The 26,213-nt window shown below is 40.5% G+C and overlaps 3 protein-coding genes across 4 annotated transcripts in view; 1 reads left to right on the top strand and 2 right to left on the bottom strand.

The window, feature by feature from the left end:
- Positions 1-517: 517 nt before the first annotated feature.
- On the bottom strand, positions 518-12,508 carry ttf2 (transcription termination factor, RNA polymerase II). 2 transcript variants are annotated; one of them, XM_080904125.1, is made up of 23 exons: positions 12,413-12,508; positions 12,098-12,203; positions 11,721-11,807; positions 11,459-11,528; positions 10,070-10,936; positions 9,518-9,638; positions 9,056-9,238; positions 8,793-8,950; positions 7,982-8,063; positions 7,674-7,799; positions 7,405-7,555; positions 6,735-6,840; positions 6,367-6,551; positions 5,673-5,826; positions 5,394-5,485; positions 5,057-5,142; positions 4,685-4,827; positions 4,384-4,563; positions 3,950-4,008; positions 3,676-3,829; positions 2,066-2,148; positions 1,649-1,723; positions 518-1,492 (listed from the first exon to the last, which is right to left on the bottom strand). In XM_080904125.1, the coding sequence occupies exons 1-23, from the start codon at positions 12,438-12,440 to the stop codon at positions 1,348-1,350; spliced, it is 3,441 nt and encodes a 1,146-aa protein (XP_080760251.1). In that variant the 5' UTR covers positions 12,441-12,508; the 3' UTR covers positions 518-1,347. The 2 variants fall into 2 exon arrangements, with proteins under 2 accessions (XP_080760251.1, XP_080760252.1); XM_080904126.1 differs by lacking the exon at positions 11,721-11,807.
- A 321-nt stretch (positions 12,509-12,829) lies between these two features.
- cpap (centrosome assembly and centriole elongation protein) lies at positions 12,830-26,213 on the top strand. Its single transcript, XM_080902298.1, has 19 exons — positions 12,830-13,086; positions 13,557-13,981; positions 14,922-15,048; positions 15,167-15,379; positions 15,897-16,041; positions 16,134-16,239; positions 16,441-17,181; positions 17,499-18,327; positions 18,568-18,700; positions 18,918-19,083; positions 19,312-19,443; positions 19,578-19,700; positions 19,950-20,049; positions 20,658-20,800; positions 21,060-21,149; positions 21,455-21,595; positions 22,127-22,211; positions 22,875-22,995; positions 23,421-26,213. The coding sequence occupies exons 2-19, from the start codon at positions 13,598-13,600 to the stop codon at positions 23,611-23,613; spliced, it is 3,972 nt and encodes a 1,323-aa protein (XP_080758424.1). The 5' UTR covers positions 12,830-13,086; positions 13,557-13,597; the 3' UTR covers positions 23,614-26,213.
- The window catches only part of rnf17 (ring finger protein 17), a 40,102-nt gene continuing 38,178 nt past the window's right edge, over positions 24,290-26,213 (bottom strand). Inside the window, exon 38 of the mRNA XM_080902297.1 lies at positions 24,290-25,839. The gene's annotated coding sequence lies outside the window, so the exon portion shown is untranslated. The remainder of the gene's footprint in view (positions 25,840-26,213) is intronic.

Genomic DNA, 26,213 nt, shown 5'->3' on the forward strand with positions numbered 1-26,213 from the left:
AGGGCTGCGCTGAACGCAGGGCAGTTACCGCCCGCAGTCACGAGAGGCGTTCAAATGCTGCTCTTAATCGTCGAACGTATCATACCAAAATAGTATTTACAAAAAATAAAACATTTTATTTTTGCTGATGTACTAAAAAAAGGCGATTTGGCGATAATTAATTTTAATCGAAACAATATATTACGCTATAATACGCTAAAGTGATTTAAAACCAACAAACAACTATTTCATTGCTTTCCATAACTTCTGACTTTTATGCCCTGCTACAAGTTTAAAGAATAACAATAATTTTAACAACATATATATTTTTAAATTTTCTCTTTATTGTTCTGTTATTTCGGGCGATGACGCCCAAAAGTTCGAAATGTACTAAAGGCATCAAAAGTCAGTGATTTGCGAGCGTTGAAAACACGTTGCCTGGTGAAAACAGACCGTCTGCTAACTAATTATACATATTTAAATATAGCACACATCTTCCTGCACAGAACAAAACAAAAAAACACGTCATCCACTCATGTTTTTAGTCTTCAATGTATAATATTTTAATAATCACAAGTGCAATATTGAAATGCCTTAAAAGCCACAATATTAGCAACATGTTTTTCAACTGAGTAAACTTTAAGCAGCTTTAGAAAATTAAATAATCGTTTCAGTTTACTGCCTAAAACAGAAGTCACTTCTAATAACTTTAATCACCTAAATTTATTGTAACATTACATCACAAACAACACAAATACAGCAATACTAGTATAAAATTATGATGATAATAGTATTATTATTAATAACAATAATAATAATAATAATAATGATATAATGTATTTCTTTATATAAGTATAAAGAAATAAATCAGGTGGAAGAAACAGAAGACCAAAAATACATGGAGGAAAATATTATGTAATTTTACAAAATATAGTAAGAAACTGTTTAAATGTATGTGTACACACATATGTTTCAAATACTGTCCAGCTGTGTGTCAGCTGTGGCATTTGACCATCTGTTTAAACAGTCCAAAAAAAAGAAAAAGAAAAGAAAAGAAAGAATACAAATAAAAACTAACAACCCCACCCCCCAAACAAAAACAAACCCAAAAAAGAGTTTTAGAAAAAGCCCACATATTTTGTTTAGTGTAACTAATCTAAACATCTCAGTTATGGCTCAGTGTTTGGAGGAAAATTCTTAGCCTTGGTGTAACAAATAACATGGTACTGTTAAAGTAATGCATTACCCCATTGTTGTTGTTGTTGTTGTTATTATTATTGTTATTTCAACATTTTCTAAAGTTACAACCTAATACATTCACACAATGCATGTCTGAATAGCTGTTGGTCAGCTGGTACAGCTCTTTATTCAGACTCCAAAAATGATCTTGAGATCTGCCAGAGAGAGTTTGGAGAGGGTGTTTCCGGTTCCCGACAGCACATTCTGTGCCAGCTCCTTCTTCTTTGTCTGCAGTGTGGAAATTTTCTCCTCCACTGTGTTTTCACACACAAACCTATTGACAATGCCACATAGACACACACACACAAACTATTAGCACAAAGAAACGCAGTTTACACATCATTGTTACCATTACATGCTTAGTAAAACTTAAAAATAAAGATGCAAACTAGAAATTTTGTGGAGATTCAGTTAGAAGCTGATGCGTCACCTGTGGATGGTGACGTCTTTATATTGTCCCACTCTATAGATGCGGTCACAGGCCTGATCCTCCAAAGCTGGGTTCCTGTTGAAGGGTTAAAATTGAAACAACTTTCTTCTACCTTACAGAAATGTTTCTTAAGTTTGGAATAACATAATCTCTGCAAAACTGCAGAATGCATTGTGTGACGTCTGCACATGTTTGTTTATAACTGCCTTTAAATTGTCCTTTGCCATTCCTTATAATGCGAAATGTGAAGGCACAAGATACTTTAGAGGATACAAATTAAATTAGAGAGGATAAAATATTGAAAAAATTATTTGCACAACAGATATATTTCAAATGCAGCTTGCTACATTAAACGGCGAACGGCAAACAACAGAAGTGATACTTTTCCAGCTCTTTGAATGACAATGTGGCTCTCACCAGTGCATGTCAATGAGGAACAGGTGATTCCCACCGATCAGATTCAGTCCAACCCCGCCGGCACAAAGAGAAACCAGCATCACCTGAAGCAAAAACCAGAACAATTAGGCAGCACTATACATTTAGAGCTGTGCAACAAAACAGTTTGATTACACTCATTTTCATCATTATCACTTCAAGCTTAGTTCTCAGCTGCATAGCACACTTGGTATAATGATCACAGCTAATTTAGAAGTCCCATCATCATCATCATCATCATTATTATTATTACTACTATTATTATTTACATTTCAGTGTTGCAGCAATTTCTGTTTATAACATATAATTTATTGTTGTTTACTTTTTATTTAACTGCATTCTTCACAAATGGAGCAAACATTACAAAAACAGGAACAGTTGGCCTTACATTTATGCACAGATTATCAGTGCAAGTACAAAAAAAAAAAAGAGTAAAAAAAAAGAAGCCACTATTGCTGTTTTACATAGTGCATCAGTGTTTTCACAGTTTTTTGTAAACTGATAAGTTTTTTAGCTTAAAGAAAAGAAAATCTCTTCATGTCTTTGATATTGCTCACTGTGCCATCCAGTCATTCTTAATTAGGGGTTCATGTTTTAATCATTTACGGGTTATTGCTATCCCATTGGCTGTGCAAGCAATCTTCTTAATAAGCATTTGTCTTTTACGGATAAGTTGCTCGCAGTGCTACATAAATAAATCGTACAGAAAGAAAAGTCCATCTGTTCTTGTTTCTCCTATCTGTACACAGTTTAATTTAGGGGTTATAAAATATCTTAACAGGTAGATATTCTGCTAATCGTCGTCTGTAATGGAAGATCCCAGAGTCTTCCTCCAGCTTAGATTATTTTAATGTATTTTCGCTGGCCGGACGTCAGAATAAATAAAACAAGTTTCTTATTGTTGTTGTTGTCTTATTGTTGTAAATTTGAGTCTTTTGTATTTCAAAATCTTATTTAGATTGAGCGGTAGAAAGTGGTACCAATTTCATTCCAATATTTAAAGCTCCCATTGATATCTTACTGGTGTGATAATTTTATCATTTTAAATATAGGTCCTCTGCTCTTGATGTAAAAAATGCCATGTGGATTTTCCTTGCAGCTCGTTGTATAAAAGTTGTTTTTATTTTTTATAAAAGTTGAATACGTTTATTAGTGAAACTCTGTTAAATGTGCAGAATGGATTAATCCTCATTAAGATTATGAACATCTTAAATTCTACATCGTTTTCATTCATGTCAACTCCTTTACTTGGTGCATTACTGCCACCTGTTGGTTAGAAGTATGGAAACCATTGTGCCGCCTCATTATGCTTAATTTATGCTCCTGCGGCTGTGTCTCTTTGTGAAGGTAATTATCTACAGGGAGGAGGTCTAAACATGCTCCTGTGCAGTTCTCCAAAATCTAAACTTCACATTGCTCGACGTGTATGATGATGTAAGTCGTTCGAAAGGTGATTAGCTGAGAAGTGGACCGGAACAGGGAAGGGAGAGAGTGGGGTTCACCAGGAATGTGATAAATGCAAAAAAAACCTTCAACCCCCCCAGTCGGCTTCATTCAGACATGCTCCATTTGACAAAAATAGAGACATTTACCTGTGGTCCCTTTGGGTTAGTGTTGAATTCTTCCACCAGGTCCATGCGGCGTTTAGGGTTGACGGTCCCGTCGATGACGCTGTACGTTAACCCCATCAGCTGCAGATGAACTGCTACAATTTGGAGCATGCTGGTCCACTGGGACACGATCACACTGGACAATAAGGGCGAGACACGCCACGAAGACCACATATGAGAAGGTAACATGAAAATTGTTATTAATTGTGAAAAAAAAGACATGAACTCTGAATTATTGTGATGTGTAATGTTTTACCTTTTGTGATCATTACTCTTCTCTCTGATCGCCTTCAGTTCAGAGATGATAGCAGAGATCTAGAAGGAAAATTGATCTTTTAATACTAACTAACAGACTTTGAACTGGACCACCATGCGCTCTTATCACATACATTGTGCATTTTCCCTGCCTCTAACAAAGACAAATGGTCAGCTATGAATTTTAAAACATTTAGCATGAAAACAATCATGTCAAATCACGATTTAGAGCTGAATCTGTGTGGGAAAGATCCAAAGGCTCCAACTGAGGGCAAACAATCCACACCCAGTGACTTCATTGGTGACTTTATTGTGACTTTTGATCAACAAAAACAATCATACCCTGATCTTATTTCACCTTCTATATCAGACAGCAGCACACATTTTCACATTCTGCCAGTAACTGTGATGTTAGTGTGCTGATCTATTGCCCACCTTGGTGCTCCTGCTGGTGCCCTCAAACAGCCGCGAGGGGAAGCGTGTGCCATTGAGGGCCACAGAGTCTTTGGGATCAGGGCCAGATGGCGAGGGGCTGGAGGAGAGCGACAGAGCATTGAGCTGCTCCTCCAGAGATAAGACGATCCCATCACCCTGCAGCTCCGATGAGTCCAGAGTCTAAGCACAGGAGACAGGTGTGAAATAGGTGTGTGCAGTATTCAGTTTGTATCATTATGTGTGTCTTTTTAAATTATAGACATTGCTGGAAAGCCTTATGACAGCACGTGAAAGTGTGTACCTTCTTAAGAAGTGAGAGGTGACAGCAACATTGTCGGAGGCGCAGCAGCAAGGACAGGATGTGGACGGTGCTGGACACCTGCTTAGCCTGCTGGGAGCTCGACAGAGCAGGATCAGCCTGGGACAAACCAAACTCCTGGGCCACTGGAGAGACAGAGAGAGTGAACACTATTTTAAATCACCATTACTGCTACTAGCAAACACTGATTGCTAAAAGAGTTTGACTTAAGGCAAAAGTGCCGTCCCAGCTTCCAGTTTAATTTCTGTTGTTTTCTACACGCAAATGTAATTATGCACCTCGTATAATAATATGCAATCGTGACTGCAAAACAACCTTTGCTCAGATTAAGTTTATTTATTGGTGAGGCCTCACCTTTCTCAAAGGGATTAGAACTGGAAGTGCTTCCTTTCTTCACATCATTTCCTTCATGTTGCTTTAGGTAGCTCTGCAGAGTAGATCTGGAGGAGAGAAAAATATATAATTGACTTTTTATAATTGACTTAATTCCTAGTTTCACAACCCTCAAAAAGGTAAAAACATCAAGATGTCCAAATAAAAAACAAAGATGAAAATGCAGGAAATAAAATAGTGAAATGAACAATACAAACAGAACGTCTTGGGCTTTAAAAATGTTAATTAAACCCCTAACTGTAACTCTGCCTTTGCATTTCACAAAGGTTCATGTCTTTCTGAAAAGATAGACTTTTACCTGGACTGGGCAAATAACACATCATACACAGCCTGCTCATCCTCAGAAAGTTTGAGTCGATGCACCTCGGAAGTCCGATCAGGAAGAGACACCTGAAACAAAACTGCTTTAGTTTCTGGTTATATTTTGTAATTAAACATACACTCCCAGAAGCTAAAAGATACTTTGCTTGTTTATGTTTTTTAATTTAATGGTGGCAAACTCCTAATAGTGAGTGTATTTCCTGATGTGCTACCATAAAGACAGATGTTCATGGAGTCTGTGTGTGTGTCTCTCTACCAGTGGTTGGCCTGTGCTGTCCCGTTGGTCTTTGGTTCGTCGGAGCAGCAGAGTCCTGGTCAGGATGTTGAGTCGCTCTCTGCCTCTCTTGGAGCCGTTGTCCACCTGAGCTTTCCACAGTTTGTACTCGTCGAACGGAGAACAACGCAGAAACCTGAAAAGACAGAGGAACGCAGTGAAAGAACAGGATCTCATTCATGAAATACATTTATTATTCCTAATGTGTTCATTTCATTTGTGCTTCCTCGTCTCCTCTGTCCTACATCCTTCTGCTTGTGAAACAAATATTAAGCTCAGTCCTCCAGACTGAAAACTGTATCTGGAGGACAGAGGAGAAAGGAGCCTTTCCAGAGGAGCTGTAATCGAGGATGCACTGGTGTATCCTTTGCATGTTTTTATCTTCAAGTATAAAACATCCATGTCACACAGCTGAAATACACAAGCCAAGGTTAGAAGAGGATTTGTCAGACGTTGTTTTAGTTATTTAAGAAGCTCAACTGTGTGATCAAATATTCCAGACTTCATGATTTATATGTAACTTATTAAAAACAGGCGTATTATCTCGTCAGTCTGCACCATATTATGAAAATACTTAAAAACTGTCCCAAATATTAAAAACGGACCACACATGTGCAGCAGGCTAACAAAACACAGGATGGGTTAGAAACTTGTATTCACTGTGCTGTTGTCTTACTTGAGCAGCGAGTACATGTCCAGCAGGTTGTTCTGAATGGGTGTACCAGTGACAGCCCAACGGGCTCCGGCCCTCAGCTGACAGACAGCCATGGAGGTCTGCACTTTTGGGTTTTTGATGCTGTGGGCTTCATCCAGAATTATGCGGGCCCAGGACACTCGCAGGAGAGGAGCTGAGCCTGGACGCTGAAGAAAAATAATGGGAAGTGTGTTTGTAAGTTATTTCATTTTGCTGAAAGTGATGTTTCCAACACTGCTCTTATCTTAGTAAGAAATCACGAAAACAGTATTTTCCTTTTTAGTGCTGCTGCCAGCATCTTCAGTGTTAACACTGAAGGCTTTGGTTCCGGTCGTATATGTAGTATTTACCACATCGTCCTTATCCGTGTTGGGTTTATCGGCCTCTTCTTTTTGGACCGGGATCTCCTTGGACACTAGGCTGTAGGTAGTCACCACCACATCGTAATCTGCCAGTCTGGTGGACACATGCACAACACTGTATTTAGTTTTTGTGACTCAAATGTCCTTCAAATGGGAAAAGAACAGCTGTAATGAAGATCTTTGACATGTCAAAGAAACAATGACAGAGCTGCTCTCCACTACTTTGCACAAACACAAGATCAAACATTTACAGTACACAAATCAATTCCCCCGTGTGCATCATTTCATTTTGTCTGTGAAAGCATGTTTTCCCGAGAGGTGTGCTTTGCAAAAATAACGACAGTTATGACAGCGGAGCTCCTTTTTGTCTGCTTTACTCATGTTTACGACTGTACTGAGTTTTGGCTTTTCCAAGCTTTCTCTTTATGAAACATTTGCAGGACATTCTTGTTCCTACAGTGCTTTACTATGACCTCTAATACCAACATTTTAATATGGAATTGTTTGGCACAAAGGTAAAAAAGGTCAACTGTCACTGCAGGAACTTTGTGTGGCTCCTCAAAGAATAAGATGCGACTGCACCATTACAAACTGAGATAAAGGCAGAGCGGAGAAATAAACAGCAATGTGTGTGTGACAAAGTTTGCAGCTTTCTTACGCTCTGGCACTTCTCTCACGGTTCGGGCCGTGGTACAGGTACACCGTCAACTTGCCCGTCTTGACATGTCTGTCAATCTCCTTCTTCCAGTGGTGCACCAGGGAGGCAGGGCAGATGATAAGAGTGCCCTTAGACAACACAGGGATGCAGTCTGGACACAAAAAAACAAGGAAATAGCTAAAAAAAAAAAAAAACAGGAAGAACTGTATAATTTTATTTAACTAGATTTTATTTGATCCACTGAGTCAATGACAAAAGGTTCTTGTTACCAGTTTTGGATAACCAGCTATCCTTCTTCTTCTCTTCCATCTCCTCCTTGTCCTTTTTTGCTTTCATCTTCATGGCCAGTATGAGAGAAATCATGGTCAAGGTCTTCCCCAGACCCATGTCATCCGCTGATTGAAAAGAATACAAATGAGATGTACTAGAAAAAAGATGAAGAAATGGTAAGAAGCGAGGTGTTCCTCTCTTTGTCATGTGAGCAAACTGACTGGCCTGAGGAGACCATTTCTGTACATAGAATAGCAAATTAAATGTAACAAACAGACCCCACGGGCTTATTTCCAAAAACACTCACCCAGTATTCCTCCACAAGGACTCTGCGTTTCTCTCCAGAGCAACCAGGCCAAAGCTCTCCTCTGATGGGGCAGGAGAGGCACCTGAGCAACCAATCACAATGCAGCAATCTTAGCCTAACATCATCGTCCAATCAAAAGAGGAAATACAGGCTGTACCATTCTAAATTGTGACAGTTTTGTCAATAAAAGAAAATGTTGTGACGCAAAAATGAAAATTAATTAAAATATATGGACACATAAAGATTACATTCAGATTACATTATTTCTTAGAGCATAATAATGTAAAACTATGAGCTACAATCGGAAGCTATATTTCTAAGGCTGACCTTAAAATGTGGCTGCAATACTAGAAGCAGAAAACCATCCTCAAAATGAGAGTAAATAAATGGTACTCAGTCAGACACCAGGTATTTTTTATGCAGTGCAGCCTCAGTCTGAGCAGTCAAATCAGAGTAAAGATGGCGCTCGCCTGCGCTGAGTGTCATGTAAAAATTGCCGATAGATGAATTTAAAAGTGGGCTTTCATATCTTGAAATTTTGGATGATGCTTTTCGGTGAAACTATTCGTGTAAGATTTCAACCTCTCCTGCTAAGAGTTGTCTGTCATCCACTATCTTCTATATCACAACAGCTTAAAAATTCTAAATGTAACTATTTACTGACAGAGCCGAGCACTAAGCCTTGTGTAATCAGTCAGAATATCTGAGTGCTGCTATGAGTTTCCTTTATTTTTGAAGTTTTTGTGAAAATGTAGTCGTTGTTGTCAGATTTTTTTTTTGCCACAGTAGTGAGTGAAGCAGTGTGTAACACCTTGATACCCTTGGGATCAGGGGCCTCAGCCTCGGCATCAGGACAGGACTCCAGGGACTTGTGGAGATGGTCGATGGCCTCACAGGTGGCATTTTTCACCGCCAGAAGACGGTCGTTGGTCATTCTACCCCCATAAAATGTCTGTGCCTGTGGGTATGCTGGAAACATTAAGGATGAATGATTAGCAATCTATATTTATTTCAAGTTAAAAAAAAAAAAATTACACATTTTATAGAAGTGTTTCTCTTTCCCATATGGCATACCTCCATACATCTGAGAGTATCCCTGGCTCAGCTGGAGCTCCAGAGAGCCACCAGAGGCCTGATGATGGTGCAGGCCCGGGGCTGGAGGAGCAGGGAGCAGGATGGTCCCGCCCTGCCGGCTGAATGGATTCATCTGAGTGGTGCTGAAACCAGAATCAGTGCTGCTACACGCTTCCTCAGACTCTGAAAGGGAGACACAGACATCCAGCCAAATCTAAAAAACCTTGTTGGTTTTATTATTACACTTTCACCTGCACGTTTGTTTGACAGAAAGAAAATCAAAGAACATCAAATTACACAGCGCTTACTAAGACAAAAAAGTCCCTCAAGGTTTTGCCCGTGTAAGCATAAGGGCTTAACTGGGAGTATAGCTGAGGTACATAGTGGAATAACTAAAAAGCACTTGAATAAACCATCTGAAAACACTATTCTATTATTTCTCATGTGCAGTGTGACTCCTACCAGGCTGAGAAGCAGCAGTGAGGCTCAGTGACTCCAGGGCTTCCTCCAGCTCTTTAACCTGTGTCCTCAGCCTCTCTCCTTTATCTGGTAGCGCCTCCAAGTTTACTGAAGATAGAGTGGCCTGAGTGAAGACAAAGAGCTCCCATAAGCCTGAGTATTAAACTAACCAGCTGCTCTGTAGTATTTGTTGTTGTGATGTATACAGTATTGGAGTGTGTAATTTATGGGCTGTTATATATGCTGAAACTGAAGGATTAGCAGTTAGCTAATACCAGCCAATTAGATATCAGCCTAATCATAAATCACATTGCTGGACTTGTGAACTAAACTGTACTTAACAGCTACCTCAGCCTACTCTGTCAGCTAGTGTAGCTAACAGTGGCAACTTTAACATTTAAAGAGAAAAGCACATTCTGAGAGCTTGCAGATTATTTACTATGATATAATTACAAGTACTACAAATATTCTTCGGTGTTTTGGGAAACGCCGGCTAGGAGTGACTGATATGAGTATATCAGGGCGGTTAATTAACAGATTTCTTAATGCAGACACCTTTTTCTGCTGGAGCTGAACGGTGAGCAGGTTCTGCAGCCCTTTAGGGTTTTCCACCGGCTTTTTGATGTTAGAAGCTGGCTGGAATCCTGGGAAGTTGGTCAGTGTCTTTTGGACAGTAGAAACAGGAGGAGTCTTTTGCAGAGCAGGCTTCACCGACACCAGTACCACATCATCATCATCATCGTTTTCGGGACTGTTGGGCTGACTGGACTCTGGCTGAGTTGGATTGTCAGGTATGGGGCTCCTGCTGCTGTCAGAGTCTCTGGATGCATGGGTGCAGCTGCTGTTTTCTAGTATTTGTTTGGTTTCTTTCACCTGAGAGGTTTCAGCATCAGATGGTTGCTGAGTCAAGTTCCTGTGAGAAACTGGTGCAGTTTGATTGATTGTTTTGAGTTGATGTTTGTTTGATGACTCAGAATGAACAGTCTTGACGTTGGAGGAAGAAATGCCCTTTTCTGCTTCTCCTTGCTTGATGCGGTTCTGCTCGGGCGTGTCTTGAATCTTCTCGGTTCTTTTTTCAACACTGTTTTCTTTGGGACTGTTGTTCTCCTCATCTGAAACTCTCTTTTTTAACTTCATCCCCGGTGGAAGTTGTTTACCCCGGTAAGTATCCGACGACCTGTGCTTATCATCTGCCTTTTCTTCCACTCCTGCACCTTGTTGCCTTTCATTTTCTTTCTGGTAATTTGCTCTTCCTTCAGCCTTGTGACTTGCTTCTCTCTCTTCATGTCTATTGTTGTGCAACTTTCTCCACCCAGAGTCCTTGTCTGTCTGGCTTGGTGCCTTAAAGGGGTTTCGTACAGGTGGAAGACATGAGGGCTGTAGCTGTGTGTCAGACAGAGGGCTTCTCTTTTCTGTTTCTGGCTGCAATCATGGAAAACAACACACTTTAAAAAAAAATGTATCATAGAGATTTACAGAAAGGTGTCTAATAACAACTAATCCCTAATGTGGTGTTTAAAAAGAGTAAATAGTTCAGAATAGGAAAAATACTTGTTCATACCATTTAGCTACATCCTATTTAAGGCTGCAACTTATGATTGTTTACATAATAAATGTATTAATCAATGTGTACGCCAGGAAAACCGTAAAAAATTTACAGTTACAGCATTAAAGAAAAAACAACAAAAGAAAAACAAATACAAAAGAGGTAAGGATTACTTTTGTTTTGAGTGACTGACCAATGAACTGACTAATTTGTACAAGTTTAATTATTAGTGGAGTAGTGAGAATAATAACTTAAAACTTTAATTAACCGCATTTTTAATAACTAATAACTATCTTTAATTAATATCTCAATGCGATGGCCAGAAACCGTTGGTGATACAGATATTGAATGTATATAAAAAAACAAGTGTGTGTTGGGAAGTCTGTGACAGCACTTACTGCAGTCCAGGGTACATTTCCACACCACCTCTGGCCTGCTTTTTTACCTACAGCACATCGGTAGAACAACCTGGAAAACGAGAAGGAATTTGCAGTTAAATACACAGTCTAACCGACCTGGTTTCTAGTCATATAAGCTGTGTATAAGCATGCGATTTCAGATTTCTTTCTCACACACACACACACACACACACACACACACACACACACACACACACACACACACACACACACACACACACACACACACACACACACACACCTATAGCCCTGCTGTTGCTGACTGTAGTTGAGAGCCTGGAGTTCCACCATTGAATCTTCATGATGGAGGCAGTGTGATGGTGAAATGCTAGAGACATGATAATTCATGTCAATAAAACAAATATTTGTGCAACACACACATTTGTTTATCAATAACTTTAACAATATGTCACTGAATAACCAACACTTTTAACCTCAGATGTTTGGAGAGAGCCAATGAGTATAGTAAAGTTGGCTACTGAGATGAATGGAACAAAAGCAATGTAAGGATATAGTCAAGGAATAGTCAAGAGATTATTATTTGGTTCAAACACAGTGACAATGACTGCTTCAGGTCTGAAAATACAGTAGAGTGGCCTATTGTCATCGTGGGAATACCTGGTTTGTTGACTAAAATCACATCCTTGCTTGTCAACGCAGACGTAGAAGCTCTTGCCTTTATTTGGTCCATCTTTTAATCCGGTTTTTAACATACACACACCACCTGTGACAAAAAGGTCTCTTTTTAGAAACACGTAAAAACTCGAAGTGCAGAATATTTAAACCGATGGTTAAACTAATTATTAAACTATGTAAGCAGCAAACCTTTATCTCAGGATAAAAACACAAATATAACCTCTTTAAACCAAACACAATATCCAGTTTAGCATTTTATAACACATAATTAATCACCACTGACCGATTACCACTTACCGTGGATACTACATACAACCTTTTCCATTTTATCAACACATTAGTTCAGTTTCAGTTACTAGAACGTGAAGGGAAGAGCTGTATTTTGTATAGACCAATCGCAGCTCTCGGATAACACATCCGCTCTTCAAACGTCAGTATAAAAGTCAAGGTCCGAGTTATTTAGCAAAATTGTATTATGATGGACAAAGAAATAATATATAATAATGTATTAACATCAAATACCAATAACTATTGAATATATAACAATATTAAAGAAAGCAAACTCAACAAACACCAAATTGAATTTGCTTGATGACTCTTATTGTGCAATATATTTAACTTTTAACCGGATATGATATAAGCTAGTTCCGAGAACTTCCGTAAACCTGTTCCGTAAAAAGATTTTTTTTACATGTATGCAGAAGCTGCTTTTCAGTTTAAAAAAAACGTATGTTTTGTATATAAAAAGCATTATTTATCATTTCTATGAAATGAAAAGACATTAAAAAACAGTTAGTACTAGCGTGATGTAAGACTACGTTACCCACAATGCAACAACAACTTCATCGTTGGGTTTTTTTGGTCTCGCGGGCTTTGTTTTGATATGGCGGCAGGCTTCGAATTTTTTGTTTGTTGCCTTTGTATAAGGCCCGATTTCATCACAGTAAACCTGCTTTTCTCCTGAGTAACAGGTAATGTCGATGTGTTTTGTGATGCTTGGTAATGTTGTAGTGTCGTCACTACGGTGTAACATCCGGGAAAAGGTTTTATGAAATAAATAAAATGCATCCTGCTAATAACGGGAGAGTGTGGATGAGGAAGCCAAGCCTTTTAAATAAAGCGACATTTGACAAAAATGAAAAGAGCACTTCCACATTCCACGTGAGCCACATGTCATAAATGCCACCATTCTCTCCTATGTTTTTTAATAGACAGTGTTAAGATGATTGTTCGTAACCAAATATCTGGAACTGACTATACGGCTTCTATGTAGCAACCAGAACGGAAACCAATCTCGTATTAAAAAGGCAATGTCTTTTTTTTTATATATAACGTCTCTATATATGGTTTTATTGGACCTGGGCGTCAGCTATAGGATGTTGGATGGTGTTTATTTGTGGCGTGATTAACTCTTAACCTGTCACCATAATCTTTCGCTTAGATCCCGGATTAGACTATCCTGCCTGCCACATCGCGGCCATCATGTCATCTCCAGCTGGCCTTCAGTACTCCCAGGCAGACTTCTTGGCCCGGTGGATGCCAAGTAGCACCAGAGCCGGAGTGATCCTCAGTCCCTCTCCGGATTTGGCTGGACCCTTGGGCCACACCTCTGCCGTGGGATCTTCGCCCATGTTGCCAGACGATTCCTTCGCTTCCGATTTTGCCCCGTTGCCCGCTTCTACAGACAGCAGCTGCCTGGGTGTGGATGCATTTAGACGGGCAGCAGGAGGAGAGATGACTGAGTCTGACAGGCCGGTGAACGGTCTAAACTCTGTTCCAACGAGAATTGCAGATGGACAGCTGGACACTTTGGACGAGATGGCAAGCAAATCACAGGATCTGCCCCTTATGATGAAGCTTGAACAGGTATGGACATCGGTGCTTTTCAGAAGCTGTTTTGTCCTGTAACTTGAGACAATCAAGTTGTTAAAAGTATAAAATTTGGCATATGTGACTCGCCCTGCTGCTGTGCATCTGAGGAGATGGACTTTCAATACCTAACATAAATGACACAGATACTGGGAGGATCTTTAGTTTTACTGGTTTACTGATACAGGGGTGAGACAAAGCAGAAAAAAATGAACCTGTAATTCATTTATTAATAATGTAAAAACATTTGGACACTTTAATCCCACTTTAATCTCCTAATATATGCAAATTTTGGGCCCTGCGTGGACTTCATTGTTGATTACATCACTGCTTCCTGTATACTTAATGCACCTCCATCACACACACTCCTTTACGTTTCTCTGCTATTAATAGAATTTTCCCTAAGGCAATTATGTTGGCTGGGACACAGATGCAATTAAACACTTAGACTATATGTCAACTGGCAGTATGTGCAGCGCATGTGAATTGACACTGAGCTGAAACTACTCAGAAACATCTATGTTAAGTGTAGCTTAAACCATCTGAAAAACACAGATACCATATATTGTGGCGATCGAGTTGGCAGTTCGTCTGGTAATCGGAAGGTTGGCGGTTCGAGCCCCGGCTCCAACAGTCTCGGTCGTTGTGTCCTTGGGCAAGACACTTCACCCGTTGCCTACTGGTGGTGGTCAGAGGGCCCGGTGGTGCCAGTGTTCGGCAGCCTCGCCTCTGTCAGTGCGCCCCAGGGCGGCTGTGGCTACAATGTAGCTGCCATCACCAGTGTGTGAACGGGTGGATGACTGAATGTAGTGTAAAGCGCTTTGGGGTCCATAGGGACCAAGTAAAGCGCTATACAAATACAGGCCATTTACCATATATACCATATATATTAGCTACACCATATCTAATTAGAATTGAATGTAATATGTATGTGCAGTTAAAGAAATGGCAGCAGCACATGCAGGAGCAGCTAAAAGCTCATCAGCTGGAGGAGCTGCTTCATCTCCAGGAAGAGCAGCAGAAGTTACTGGGAACTCTGAATGGATCCGAGCACTGCACAGGAGGTCAGAGAGTGAAATTACATGAACAACTGCAAAGTGATCATTTTGCGTTCAGGGTGAATGTGGTGTGCATGTATTTATCCTGCTTTATAAACTGAAGTGATGATAACCCATCTTACAGAGAGTTCAGAAATGTCTGGACCAGAGTGGGTTGAGGACACGCTCCACAGGTCATGTTACACACAGCGCTCATACAGTCCTGATACAAATCACCGTAGAGTCCCACAGGGCTCTACGATCGGCCGTCAACCAGAACAGCAACTTTCACTAGTTGTCAGACACGAGCAGCTACCCAAAGGTCAAGCATCTGAGGAGGGTGACCATGAGGAAGAGGGTAAGATATATTTATTTTAAATGTAAGTTTCAAATGTAAGGCCCAGGGTCCAGAATCGACTGACCAAAGACTCCAAACCGGCCCACTGCACAGCTTCACATGTGTGAAATGTGAAGGAGTACATAGAAAGTTACCACCACCACAAAAGTTGGTAACTAATAGATAAACAATTAAATGACACTATCTACCATAGAAATGCGTTTTCTTTTTTTTTTTTTGCAGGTGGTCCACAGTAAAGAATAAATTAGACATGATATTTTATTACTACAGGATAGTCTGGGCTATAAATTTCCAAAATATTTTCTCTAATTTTAAATATCTGTCATATAGTTTCACTCTTTCAGTTTACTTAAGATCAAAGCGGGCTGTATGTCTCCTATGATGTAAAACAAGTTTGACATCCCTGGTTTAGAGTAAGACACTTGCACAGTTTCTTGGTATTTGTTTTCTATAGAACTGCCCTGTCTTTCATCACATGGTCCACATGTTTTCATGGTTAACCGCTTTGTTTTTTTAGGTTCACTGGACTCCAGAGAGGATGAGGAGGAGCACAGTGTCAATGCGAGCTGTTTTTCTGAGGAAGACGACATGTTGATGCAACATAATGCTGTGGCAAGGACTGAAGATGACAGCAGAACAGAAGACAAAATCTTTCATGACAGGTAAATATTACATAGTCTTGTATTTATGTAGTATTAACATCAGACTGTCTCGACAGATCAGTGTTTGAGTAGGGTTTTGTTTGCCTCCTCAGACCTATAAGGCCAGGTATTGGTGGTCAAAAGCAGACATTTGAAGAGCTGCTGGAGGAGCAGCTGAAGCTGGAGGAGCAGAGGCTAAAGTCTGCCCAGCAACAACAGGTCAGAGGATGTGTCACGAGTGCTGAAAAGTATCAATAATGAACCATTCATTTGAGTTTTGCATTCTGCAGGTGACAACCTGATATAGGAATGCACAAATGGAGCCTGTCTGTATTTTGCAATAAAATACTCTATTTAACTGGAAAAACTAAAAGATTCCAATTTACATTGAATTCAAATCTTGTCCTATTCCTTGAACAGAGTCAAGATGGAGCCAACGCTGCGCAAGCCCTTCCTAAGAGAGCCTTTTTGAAGCGAGGAGAGGGCCTTTCGAGATTTACAAATAATCGGAAAGCTATGTTCCAAAAAACGGATGTAAAGGACTCCAGACCACCACCGCCTCAAGCCAGAGTAATCTCTCGCAGCAACTCGGAGCCCGCATATATTCAGAAAGGAGCCGCAAACAGTGCCCCACGGCTTCCTGTCCAGCGTAAAACTGCTACACTCAACAAGGAGAACCGGTTGAAGGGACTCAGTTCACCTCCTCACGATACGCGAGCAGTGACTAAAGTAGCACGGACAAAGGTTTTAGGTAGTCATCAGAGACAGAACACAACAGGACCAGAGTCTGTCCAAACTGATCCAGGTGGCAGACCAGCCAAACATCAGTTGGGGAAAGTTCTGCCGGTTCAGGCCGTGAAAGTCCCGTGTCTCAACATTCAGCCATGTCCTACAACCAAACAGGGCGGGAAGTTAGGACAGGCAGGGACGGCTGAAAATGAAAAAAGCTGTGGTTCAAAAGTGGAATCAGCAGAAGCAGGAGGGGTTTCTAAAGGAGGAGACCCAGTTATACAGGATTCCTTTGAGTTGTCTTTTCAGAAGAAGCTCCAGCGATGGGAGTGTGACCGACAGCTGGAGAGCATGGAGCTGGGAGAGTTTGAGCTGCTGGAGCAAGCGGCTGAAGAGCTGTCCTTCTCATCTAACTCCTCCTTTGTCATGAAGGTGCTCTATTTCACTCTCAAACTCATCACGCTTTAATTCAGCACTTCAAATGCTCAAAAGTTTCGATGCCTAGTGTTACAATTTTTTGTCACACAGTTTTTTGTTTTGATAGCGTCTCTGTTTCCTTGTTTGTGTTGTTTCTGGTTGTTGGGATTCAGTATTTCTGCTGCCTTTAAGTGGTTAAAATCTACTATTGAATTTCTAAAGAAATTACCAGATTGGGTTGCCTTTCTCCAGGACTTTACTGTTAGCCGTGTGTTATGTAGACAATAACCCCTCTCTCCCCAAAAAACGAATACTCTGCTCATTGCTTGCAGGTTCTTCAGATGGATCAACAACGACAGCTGCAGACTGTAAAGGGGCTCCACCAGCGACGCCTCTCTTCAACTCCCATTAAATCACCTCCTAAAGGTGCATTTCAGAGGTGCAATAGTGTTGGGAACACAGGTGGCTTAGCATGTGAAAGCAACTCTTTGAACTCAGAAGCATTTGTAAAGACAAGAAATGATATACTAGAGAACAAAGAGAGCATTAAGGAGACACAGGGCATTGAGAGAGAGGACAAACATGACATCTCTGACACGACACCCTGCAGCCACTCTGAATGTGGAGATGACAAAGTGGTCAAAAGTTCTCTCTGCTTCCCTGCACCTATTAACCCACCATATGACAAGCGGTCGTATGAAGATGAGGATAGTTTCAGGGACTCATCTTCAGATGTGGCTGAAGAGAATGATGTGGAGAGTAAGAGTGTCCACAGCAATAGCGAGGACTCCACTCTGATAGAGGGCAAAGACGGCGAGCAGGGGAGAGTCGTGTTTGATGACGACGACACATGGAACGACCTGGAGGACACTGCCATCGGCACAGCCGATGAAAGCAAAGAGCTCAGCCCGATTTCCAAGCCGACAGCCAGAGAAATTTCTCCCCCACAGAAAACTTTGTTGAGGAAAGTGGCTGTGAGCAAAGGTGTGGAGCTGGGGAAGGCCACAGGTATCGGTTCAGTCAGTCTGGAGCCTGATCATCCTCCGGCCTCCCAGCTCATGACAAAGTTATTCCCCTCCCTGAAGCCAAAAGCCCAGAGTGCACCACTCCGTCTTCCTCCAGCTGCTTCTGTTGAGTCCAAAAAGCCAGAGGAGGACACAGGTTAGACAAATACTTTCTTTGTTTATTATTGCATTAGTAGAATTAATGTTGATTGAATGTTAATAAACTTATTACAGTACAAAATATCAGCAACTCTGATTTTGTGTTATAACCCTGCAGCTACATGAGTTCATGTGTTTATTAAATGAAAAATTGATAGTAAAGCCAGTTAAAAACCACACATTCCTCAGTGTGTGGTTTTATTATTTATCAGTTGTGTATGCATGTTGTTGCCCTCAGGCCAGCAGGTCCAGTCGAGACAGCTCAGGGAGAGACTGGCTGAGCTGGAGATTGAGATTGAGAGATTTAGGAAGGAGAACGTTGCGCTCACCAAACTCAGACAGGAGAACGAGAAAAAACAGGAAACTCTCAGGTGATATGGTCTTCTTTGCATAAGCAATTCAGTAAGGAGTGAATGCAAGTGTAAAAACTTAATAAAAATATAAAGACACTGCATCTGGTATTTGGAAGTAACCTCTTCAGTGTTAAATCCAGCTCTGTTTTCTTTTGGGAGAAATAATTTCATAAAATGTGTTATTCCTCTCCTTCCTCATGTAATGCACGTTTGTACTTTGCTGTTTGTGCTGTAGGTCAGAGCGTTTGGAGTTTGAGCAGATGAGAGCAGAGGAGATGGCCAAGTTTGAGGAGTACAAGAAAGAGGAGACGAGGAAGCTGCAGAAGGAGCGCAAATTGTTTGAGAAGCACGTGTCAGCGGCCAGAGCTATTCCTGATAAGAAGGAACGAGAAGAGATCCAGGTGAGCGTGGACATGACGCGCAAAATAACCACATGAATATGTGCTCAATGTGTAAAAAAGCAATACAGGAGTAATCAAAACATGACTGTGGAGCAATTAAATTCAAACATAATTAAATAAAGGATATCAAATCTTATTGTTTGGTGATGGTATTAATGCTTAAAAAAAGGTTTTGAGAAGAAGATATTTATGTGTCTGCCTTTATTCTCCCTTTGCTTCTCACATCAGGAGTTGAAGCAGCAGCTGAGCTCCCTGCAGGAGGAGATGAAGAGAAGGGAGAGTCGCTGGTCCTCCACACAAAGCCGCCTGCGCCAACAGATCGACTCCCTCAGACAAGAGAACAGTTCACTGCGTGATGAGGTGCCTGACCCCCCCTAACGTTTTCTCTGGTTACACACGCGTAGCTTTAAAATGCACCGTTTATCTGGATTGTAAAGAGTGGGTGAAGGCTGAAAACTGAACCCTGCGTCTTCCTGTTTGTCTTTGAATTGAAGATCCACGTGCTAGAGAAGCTCCGTCTGAGTGCCTGGAAGAAAAACCCTGCGGCTGCTGAGAAGGAAAGTCCCAGAATGTTTGAGAACAATACGCCACCTGTGACCAAAGGAGTTAAATTTGCTGTAAGCTCATTTATAAAGTCTGTTATTGTTATCTAAAAATGATGACCCCGTGTTCTGAACTAAATACCTTATATCAACATGCAGAGGAAAACATGGGAGAAGTTATAGCCCCACAACACTTCATTTTGTTTTTTTTTACTATCATCAGTGCTTTGGCAGTCTTCAGAGCTTTAGCTGTGCAGGAACTCTAATTATTCTTCTCCAATTTCGACATTGCTGAGTAACTGCAAAATCACACTTTGTTTCCAGAGTCCTCTCGACTCCAGAGGGAGTGACAGCAGCCCTCCACATGTCAGCTCTGCTCCAGCCACTAGAGGGAACTCCAGAGACGGCAGTCAGGGTGCTGCAGGTACAGTCAAGAGTTTCCATGGAAGGGTTTTTTTAATCTTTCAAAATAACTGTACAAATAAGTGTCCAAAGCCATTTCAAGAAAAACTTTGGAAGCTGAGGTTGTCTGGCGATAAGTCATCTTTAGCAACTCTGAGCCAAAAAACAAACAAACCTCACCTTTTTTTTTCCATCTTTCAGCTCAGCATAAGTAGTGTGGTTAACTCTATTAGCTTTTATAATGTCAGTTTGAGCTAGAGCAGACCTACAGACCCAGTGCACGTAGTAGCTGGTGGACGTATTGGAGTATTTGACATGTGTATATTGAGAGATTTTATGTCTGTTTCAAGTTGAGACTAGAACAGGATTAATAGCGTGATTAGACCTAAATTTGCCAGGTGGACACAAACAGACTCCAAATCATTGATGTTTGTGTCTGCTGGGTTTGTAAATAGCTAATTTTCCCATATTAATAGATTTTAATCATCCAAAAAAGCCTGGGATTGGCTCAGAGTAAAAGTTTAGGAATTTTTAGAGTTTTTGTCAATGATCATCATTAATGATTCTCATAAACACCTTGAAAAGCACGAATGGTCGAGTCTTTATTGTCCATATTTTTATTCTCTGCAGGAATAAAGAGCAGCCTGAGGAAGCCAGCAGGGCCAGGCTCCTCTTCCACCTCCGTAGCCAGCAGGAAGTCAGAGGTGAGGTCAGCACCTGCCGGGAGCCAGGAGAACTCACCAAACCAAGAACACTTATACAACTGCTCTCCAGTAAGAGCATCATCAGTGTCATACAAACACTGCAGTGTTTCCTGTAAATGATGCAAAACACCTACTGACATCCAGATAGAGGAAGAGGCAACATTTATGGCACAAATTTAAGATACATTTGAAAGGTCAGATGTTTATTAGTCTGATTCTGCATCAGGGACAGAACAATTAAAAGTCTTGTTTAAAAAAAAAAAAAAACAAGCTTGTCTGTATGTGCTGCTCTGTCACAGACCTCATGTTTAAAATCTTCGTATTGCAGAACACTGATTCTCCGACAAATGAACTTGAGCTAAGTAAGGCTGAAGAGACCGAATCAACCAGGGAGGTTATCACACATCCTGATGGCAAGGTGAGAAAATAAGATGTACATTCATCCTGATATTAAATACTAATGTGAGCCACCAGACAAGAGATGTGCTGAAGAATTGATTTTGCTTTCTAAAGAAGTGCGTCTGCTTTATAATCGTGGTAGCAGCAGTTACATACAGCTGAGTTTGGCCCTGTTTTCAACAGTGAGTTATTTAAACAGGAAGGTTGCACTACTAAGTGTGAGTAATTGAGTCATTGTGGAATAACCTCAAACTTACATTAGCATTAGCTTTTATTGTTGATATTCAGTAGAGGCTGTTGATGGAGCTGTCCTGATGTTTCCAGTTAGAGAAGGTTTTGGTCAGCGGTGATCGTCTCATAGTTTACCCCAACGGGACCAGGAAGGAGGTTTCAGCAGACGGACTGACGGTCAAGGTCATCTTCTTCAACGGAGATACTAAACAAGTCACGGCCGACCAAAGAGTGGTGAGATGCTTGCGTTGCTTTATACTCATATTTTCAGTAAATACATGTACGCCGGTCTCCTGGACATGTGCTGTGTGTGAGGAGAAATGTTGGACTGTTTCCTCCTACTTAAAGGCAGGATGTGAGGAAGGAGGGGATGGGTGGCTCTGTCAGGCGTACACCACTGTGTCAGGCTACGTTCACACTGCAGGTCTTAATGCTCAAATCCGATTTTTTTGATCAAATCTGATTTTTCAGTGTGAACGTAGCCTTAGGGAGGGGGTGTCTAGCAGACTCATTCTGACGTATTGAGTAGAACAGCTGTTCAGAGGGAATCAACGTGAAGATATGAAAACATCTGACAGATTCAAAATTGAGAAATAAACGAGATCAGGACAAACAAAGTGATGCAGGCAGACAGACCGGGGAGGCCTTTTGAATCCGTTAGCCTTCCCGAATCACAGAACCAGAGAAAGAGCTACACAGACCTTTGCATGGTTCTTCTCTTTATCTTACCTGTTGATAACTAATGGTGCTGCCCCTTGTGCTCAGGTCTACTACTATGCTGAAACCCAGACAACACACATCACCTACCCAGATGGCATGGAGGTGCTGCACTTCGCCAACAACCAAACAGGTGAGAGCAGATGATGAAGCAGTGAAATTGCCAGGAGACAAAAGCTGCTGGGCTTTTTGCATTAGTGAGGTAATATTCCCATCTCATCTGAGTGCAGAGTAATTCTAAAATGATATAACAGGAGTGATAAACAAGATCTGCGTCAGAAATTGGTTGGGTGGGGAACTCCAGGCCTCAAGGGTCGGTGTCCTGCAGGTTTTAGATCTCACCCTGGGTCACCACACCTGAATCAAATGATTAGTTAATCACCAGGCCTCTGGAGAACTTCGAGACATGTTGAGGAGGTAATTTAGCCATTTGAATCACCTGTGTTGGATCAAGGACACATCTAAAACCTGCAGGACACCGGCCCTCGAGGCCTGGAGTTCCCCACACCTGGTTTACTGCATCATGAGTTCTCCAAAGTAGCAATCTTGAAATGCACTGTTGGAAGCAAATTGGCTTTTCTGTCCCATCAAAAAAAATTGTTAGTACTACAAAAGTCAGATATTCACTTTACTGTAAGAAGAAGGATAAAATAAAGTAATTTTAACACAACAGTACTTAGGAGTAAAAGTCCACGAGGTAAGTGTAGGAAAGGAACTTCCTTTCTCATGCTTGTCTTGTGGACTTTGGACATGTGTACCAACTCATATTCTACATAAATTTTTATTCCTGCTTCAGAAAAGCATTTTCCCGACGGCCGTAAGGAAATCACCTTCCCAGACCAGACAGTAAAGAACCTTTTCCCTAATGGCAGGGAGGAGAGCGTACTGACAGACGGGACCATCATCCAGGTTAACTCGTAAGTCGACCTTATATTTACCTTTAATCAATTTCCCTTACTACCTTTATAACAAAATGTTTTTTTTGCACAACATCCCTTACCAGACATGTACTCATAACTTAATTTTTGTAGGACTTCCGTACCCCTTTCCACTTCTGCACTGGGCCCCATGAGTGGTATATTTAAAATGACAAGGAAAAAAAAAAAAAAAGACAGCTAGTAGAAAATAAGACTAATTTTTCCATCATATGGGAAAGTCAGATATTGTGAATGTTGGAGAAGGAAATAGCAAATACTTCATTAAAGAGTGATGATAACAGGTGGTGCTACAATTTTCAGTCTATTATGTGTTAATACATCAAACAACTGACTAGTGGTTAAAGAAATTGAGTATTACCACCACTCAAGACTAACTGGGCATCTATACATGCCGTTTCTCTCAGGGACGGCACCAAAGAGATCCTTTTTAACACAGGCCAGAAGGAGATCCACACAGCAGAGTACAAGAGGCGAGAGTATCCAGATGGCACAGTGAAGACCGTCTACGCAGATGGGAGGCAAGAAACCCGCTACCCCACCGGGCGGCTCAGGATCAAAGACAAAGATGGAAACGTCATCCTGGACACCAAGGTGTAGAAAGGTGGTGAATCTCAGTGACTGAAACTTGAAGCATTTTTATTATTGCAGCTATTGTTCAAACTGTGAAAAAAATCCAGGACATCAGAGAAGGATGTCTGGAGAATTTGGTGCTTTGTCTTTATTTATTTTCTTCACATGTGATAACAGATACAGGTGAGCTTTGGACATTTTGTTTTAACGATGTGACATAATCAACAGTTCAACCTGCTTTGATATTCTTGAGTTGACACTCCTTGCTTCTGAGATTCACAAATCAGCTTGTTGTTGTTTTTAAATACTTCTGTCTATATGTAGCAAATAGAGTTATGTGACACACTTTTGTGCCAGTGGTTTTAAGCCCACCCACTAAAGCACAACTGGCAGTGGCACAGGCTCAACAAGCACTACCCATGGGTGTAAAAATGAAAAACAGACCAATAAATAAATGCCGGTTTAACACACTGAGTAGACTTGGCGTTATAGAGGAGACAAAAGGAATGCAACACAATACACCTCAGTCTTAGATTCACAATGATTCCTAACAGGACCTTCTTTTGCACAAAAATCTGGGATACTTTTTAATAATTCAGCAAGTCCAACAATGTTTTGACTTGACCCTCTGGGTTTGTTCAAAGTAACCACCCAGTCAGCTTGTTCATGGCCAAAAGTGTTCACCAACAGATTATGTCTGTAATTTTTATTATTTTTATGGTTTTTTTTTTTTGCAATTTTTTTCTGCATAAAGTTTTGAACTAACATTAGTTCTTTCCATAAATATTAGATAGTCATTACTTTTTACATTTTTAACCCGTTAAACACCAGTTTGTTTGTACAATGCACTTGTTGGAAGACAACCTCAGAACTCAATTTCATATATTTGCAGTGCTACTGGAACTTCTTGTATTATTAATAGTAGAGTCTGGGAAATCTAATTGATTTACATTAACATTGATTATTATGGATTGTGCTCAAAAGACACACATTCCTCCGATTCTATGTGGGATATTGCTGTGGTAGGTTTGGTGACGCCACAGACGAACAATAAAAATCTTCCTCTGTTGCAACTGGAGGAGCCGGGGAGGTAGCTCTAGGTTGTTTCCCCTGTGCCAGTTTTCATCTGAGGAGTTCCTCTGCCAAGGTGACCATAGTAAAGACGTTGTCCTTTGAGCTCCTCTGTCAGTTGGAGTCTGCACTCCTTTCCCTTTTTTACTTCCTGAGAACTTCCAGTGTTGTAAGGGTGCACAGCAGGTAAAAGGATCTCCAGAAGTAAAAGTGCTTTCAGCATGTGCTTCAAAGCTCAATAGCCTGCATCAACAGAAATTCACTGCAGCCTATTTAATATGTGATGTGTCATCATTTATTCCAGTCTATCTTGCAAATACATGTTTGTGTTTGTGCATGACATTGCAGCACAAACTGTTAGATCCTTGAGATCAAACCTACGTCAAAATTGTGTCATTATTTTGGTCCATTGGGAGTGCGGTAAGCCATCAAACACCCCTATTGGAAACTAGGAATATTACATGAAATTGCTTGTTTGGCCAAAAATTGGTAAATTATGTAATTTGGTAAAAAACATTAAAAACTACAATTCATTTGTTGAGTTTAGAATGAAAGCAATTTTACCTAAATTGCATGATTTAGTACTGTCAATAACAAGGAATCAAATGTTATTATAACAGGTTTCAACAGGCCAAGAATGGCCACGATAGAGCCCAGAGGGTTAAACTTTCTCCTACTATCCTAGTTTTGTCTTGCAAGACAGCCTGTCTGTTTGTCCCAGGATATTCCTGCTTAATATCCAAACCACGACCTGCTTTCGTCTGCTGTGGATGAACATTTGTAGTTTTCTCGTGTTTGCAACTATTTTTATTTGTAAAAATGTTAAATGCATATTTATTTCCCTAGCTGGCTGTACATATTTTTTTGTAAAATACATTTTCTTTTTAAAAAAAATTTTTTTTTAAATCTTTGAGTGTTTGTAGAGACCGTATCACATCGTCCTTTTCATTGCACCTTAGTAAAAACACACTGCAGAGGTCAGTGAAAATGGGAATATTTTACTTAGCACCTTCATACAGTAAAAGAAAAGAGAAAACAAAGTGCTACATGAACAGCTTTAATCTCTGCTGTACAGGAACAATGAAAATAAATAGAACATTTCTGTACTATATAAAAACTAGGAACACAAAGAAAACCAGAAGAACACAAAACCTGAACTGAAAACAAACTGAGCCAGGAAGCCTGAAAAAGATGATACATTTATTATTAGCTTGCTGTTCTGTTTATTAATAGCAAGCTACTATTAAGTCACTTAAATATACAGTTCAAAAGATTCTGCTGGTTACTTTTATTTCTTTGCAACATTTAGTATCTGATCCTGTTTGACTTTAGAGCCACAACAAAACGTTGAATCACAAATCTCCACAACACATTTAAACAGCATTGGTTCATCAGCCACAGTCTAATGGGGTCTGTATTTAACTGTGTCCTGGATGCTACTCACTCTCTTTGGTAAAGTTAAGAATGACTGTGGACAACTCGAATCATACAGATGCAGACATTTCAGAAAGCATTCTTTCTAAAGAAATTTTGGTGCTTGAAATAAAATGCTAAAA

This window comes from Rhamphochromis sp. 'chilingali' (assembly GCF_963969265.1).
Source record: "Rhamphochromis sp. 'chilingali' genome assembly, chromosome: 14".
NCBI classification, from domain to species: domain Eukaryota; kingdom Metazoa; phylum Chordata; class Actinopteri; order Cichliformes; family Cichlidae; genus Rhamphochromis; species Rhamphochromis sp. 'chilingali'.

Coding starts and splice junctions, on each gene's coding strand:
- ttf2 (XM_080904125.1), bottom strand. CDS start 12,440: ATGGAAAAGGTTGTATGTAGTATCCACG. Junction 3,830..3,949: donor AAGAGTAATGATCACAAAAG/GTAAAACATTAC, acceptor CTTATTGTCCAG/TGTGATCGTGTCCCAGTGGA. Junction 2,149..3,675: donor CTAACCCAAAGGGACCACAG/GTAAATGTCTCT, acceptor TTTTTGCTTCAG/GTGATGCTGGTTTCTCTTTG.
- cpap (XM_080902298.1), top strand. CDS start 13,598: ATGTCATCTCCAGCTGGCCTTCAGTACTCCCAGGCAGACTTCTTGGCC. Junction 18,701..18,917: donor AAAAAACAGGAAACTCTCAG/GTGATATGGTCT, acceptor TTTGTGCTGTAG/GTCAGAGCGTTTGGAGTTTG. Junction 21,596..22,126: donor TCACGGCCGACCAAAGAGTG/GTGAGATGCTTG, acceptor CCTTGTGCTCAG/GTCTACTACTATGCTGAAAC.